This window comes from Colobus angolensis, unplaced genomic scaffold (assembly GCF_000951035.1).
Source record: "Colobus angolensis palliatus isolate OR3802 unplaced genomic scaffold, Cang.pa_1.0 Scaffold418, whole genome shotgun sequence".
In the NCBI taxonomy this organism is placed as follows: Eukaryota; Metazoa; Chordata; class Mammalia; order Primates; family Cercopithecidae; genus Colobus; species Colobus angolensis.
The window spans coordinates 936,295-940,364 of NW_012117577.1; the positions used below are offsets into that span (position 1 = coordinate 936,295).

At 35.2% G+C, this 4,070-nt stretch overlaps 1 protein-coding gene across 2 annotated transcripts in view; it reads left to right on the forward strand.

Moving 5' to 3' along the window:
* The window catches only part of MCHR2 (melanin-concentrating hormone receptor 2), a 71,851-nt gene that overhangs the window by 37,388 nt on the left and 30,393 nt on the right, over positions 1–4,070 (forward strand). For both annotated transcript variants that reach the window (XM_011956433.1, XM_011956432.1), the window contains exon 2: positions 2,267–2,474. In XM_011956433.1, coding sequence (XP_011811823.1) covers positions 2,293–2,474 — 182 coding nt within the window. In that variant the 5' untranslated portion in view covers positions 2,267–2,292. The remainder of the gene's footprint in view (positions 1–2,266; positions 2,475–4,070) is intronic.

The window sequence follows — 4,070 nt, forward strand, 5'->3', positions numbered from 1 at the left end:
TAAAGATATTCTATATTCACTTCTAAAAGCCTTTTACATTTGTTTTTAAGCCACATGGAGTTTATTTTTATGTATGTATAGATTTTCAATCAATGCGCATGTAAGTGTAAGTAAGTATATATGAATTCATGTATATGTGTGTATAATATATATTTATATAGGTGAGATTTTTTTTTTTCTATTTAGATAAGCAGTTGTCCCAGCACCATTTATGGAAGAGTCCATTCTTTCCTCACTTCTCTAAAGTGACATCTTTTCATATATCAAGTGTAATGTATATGTGTGGGGGCTCTCTTTAGTGTTCTCTTTAATGTTCCCTTGATCTATTTGTCTATCTCTATTCAAATATCACACTACGTAGATTACTGTATCTTTATAATTTGTCTTAGTATCAAATAAATTAAGTCCTTCTATCTGGTTCTCTTTTTTCAAGAGTTTGTTTACTATTCTTAGTCTTTTATGTCAGAAGTAGTATGTTATCATCTTTCACAGACAATAAAACTTGGAATTTTATTGGAATTGCATTGAATCTATAAGTCAATCTGGGGGAGATTGACATCTATAGAATAATGAGTCTTCAAACTCATTAACTTGGTATTTTTCTCCATTTATAAATGTTCTTTAACATCAGTTAAATGTTATAACTTTTACAGTAGAGTTCTTACATATTTTTGCTAGGTTTAGCGTTAGGTATATATATTTTTAACAGTTAAATGTTAAGTCTTTTAAACCTTCTTTTTCTAATGGTTTGTAGAAAATATATGGAAATGCAATTTTTTTGGCTTGTTTCCATATCCAGCAAACTTACTAAATTCCCTTATAGCTGCACAATAATAACATTGAGACTTTATTACTCTCCAAGTCTCATACATCCTATTTTTTTCTTCCCCCATTGTGCTAGAGAAGTCCAATATTGAAGACAAGTGATGATAGTGGACATTTTTTCATGTTTTGAAAGGGAAATGTTCAGCATTTCACGATTAAAGTTTTCTTCAGGGGAGCTTCAATTATCAAAGTAACGTGACAGACATGAAAAAGAACCAAATGAAAATGAAGAACATTTTTTAAAAATCACATCACTCTCTCAATTGATGGAAAAACCATCTTTAATATTAAACTAATAATCTACTGATGAACTGGGAATAGAAGGGAACTTTCTTTATCTGACTAAATATAATACACTTAATCATGAAGCCCCTGAGGCTCCAGCTCAGAGAAGGGTATATCCTGTAAGATTCCCCAGCCTTAGTAGGCCCTGGACCCTAATTTTTCTCTGGACTTCTTGCAGACATGGAACCAGACTTCAAATGCTATGTCATCCCTAAATGTCTTCTAAATCAAGATAGCATTGATGCTTCAATATTCCACTTACCTTTCAAGATTTCATTCAAAACCCAGCCAGAGAAGGCCTACTGATTTTTCAGACCTTGAATATTTTTAAGTTGCTGTATACACACACACAGACACACATAAATATAAATACACACACACATATTTTGTCCAGCATATTTTATTTTCAGTGGGAAGATTAATCTGAGTAATCCAATTTATCATTACCAAACACCAGACTTAGATGGCATTTTTAAAATGTCTTTTATCAAAACAGATGATCAAGCAAATAATTTTCTAGTCCTATTTGGCTTTATTTACTTGTTTATTTTTTGGCAGTGAGCATTTCTCCTTGAATACTTCTTTGCACATGGTGCCTCCGCTGGCTACAACACTTTTCCCTTCCCACAACTCTACTTTGCTCAGCTAACTCTTCCTCATGCTTCAGGATAGTCCAATAATCACATCAGGAAGTCTTATCCATTCCATTCCTAAACAATCTGAGTTCAGTAGACCCCACGCATTGTATGGCAGACAGAGAGGATATATTTAACAACAAAAGTGTTACAAGAGTACTAGCCAATATGAACAGACCTACAGGCCAATAAGAATACCAGAGATCTGTAAACAACCAGGACCAGTATATACTAGGTAAATATCACCTATGCTCAAAGCATATAGTACAGTAAGATGTGGTAAGATACAAAGATTATCATGGTGCTTCTCATGTTGTTCTATAGCTTGCTGTTTACCTATCTTTTACGGTAATCTGTGAGATTACTATGAACAGGGACAAATCATACTCAATCTGGAATCCTGTGTTCCATGGAATCTTGGCTTAAAAAAAATAGGTTCCAAAAAATATTATTTGAATTAGGTAAAGGAAGTTATATTGAGAGAATGTTCACTAAATAAATCACTTCCTATTACTTCACAGCTTTAATCCCTGGAAGTCCATGAACAATGAATCCATTTCACTCATCTTGTTGGAACACCTCTGCCGAACTTTCAAACAAATCCTGGAATAAAGAGTTTGCTTATCAAACTGCCAGTGTTGTAGATACAGTCATCCTCCCTTCCATGATTGGGATTATCTGTTCAACAGGGCTGGTTGGCAACATCCTCATTGTATTCACTATAGTAAGGTAAGGGCTCCTTTTTTTTTCCTTCCATACTTTAGGAAACTACAGTCAAAAGTCCCTAAATGAATCCTTTCCCTGTAGCATTTTGCTTAATGAAATGCAATTTCTTAAATATTTGCTTAAGATAATTAATGAAGATTCTACAGATACTTTCATCATGCATTAGGTAACATCTCAGTTGCAAATCTCAGCATGCTAAGACCTAGGCCAATGCTTACTGCTGGGTCAGTGAGTTTTTAGGGCAATGACTCTCAGTCTTAGCTGCATATTAGAATCACCTGGGGAGCTTTAAAACTCCTGATACGCAGTTTCACCCCAGACCCACTAACTCACAATCTCTAAGGCTAGGGTCCGGGTAAGATTTGAAACTGCAATGCAACATTTTATTTTCCAGCAATAAGAATTATCCTAAAAAGCTGACCTGTTTAAACAGGTGAAAGAGATTCTTTTACTCACTTGGGCAAAAGAGAAACTTTATCTGATCACCAGAAGATGCAGGGAGTCATAGGTAGTGGGCTGTTCCCTTTTGTGTAGACCAGCCTATATAGACCAAACTGAGAGACATCTGCCCCCCAGTACCTCCTGCCTGGGCACCACATATCTCACCTAATTCAGGTAATTCCCTCCTCTCAAGTAGAGACTAAAGTTTTACCTGGAGAATAAGAACTGATTATTTGTTTTCTAGGGACTTGACAAAATGGATTCAGAATTAGTGCACACAAGCCTTATAACTACTTGGTATATTTGCTATCTTGATTTTCACATGTAAGTTTTGCTAGTTTTAATAACTATAGGATGTTAACTTTTTTTTCCTAGTTTCTGATTATACTTAAAATTGCCATTTTAAAAACGTTTGTGCATGTTCATATGTTATAAAAGATATTCTAGACTGCAGGTTTAGTATCCCTTATCCAAAATGCTTGGGACCAGAAGTGGTTCAGATTTCAGATTTTTCTGGATTTTGCACTGTTTGTATATGCATAATAAGATATCCTGGAGAAGGGACCAAGTCTAAACACAAAATTCATTATGTCTCATTTATACCTTATACACAAAGCCTGAAAGTAACTTTATGTAATAATTTAAATAATTTTATGCATGAGACAAACTTTTGTAAACCAAACCACCAGATAGTAAAGTCATCACTCTCTCAGCCACCCATATGGACATCTGTGGTTGTCTGGCATCACCATCATTCCTGACTCGAGATTTACATCCAACCAATGAACAATCACTTTCTTAAACTTATTCACACAACAGTACTTAGCAGTAAAAAATATGACCATTAATACCACTAATACAGTGAAAAATAATGTGTTCAGGGCAACTAAGCAGCCCAGTAACATCACCAGAACACCTGCACCAGCTGCGAAACAACAGCAGCTGAATGGGGCTGGGATGGTCATTTTTCCCTTGGAAATGCTGTATGTTGTGCAGCAGCATTTTGACTGCAACCCATCACATGAGGTCAGGTGTGGAATGTTCCACTTGTAGGGTCATGTTATTCCTCAAAACTTTCAGATTTTAGAGCATTTCAGATTTTGGATTTCCAAGTTAGGGATGCCCAACCTGTACTACCTAATAGGTGTTTTCAGCATC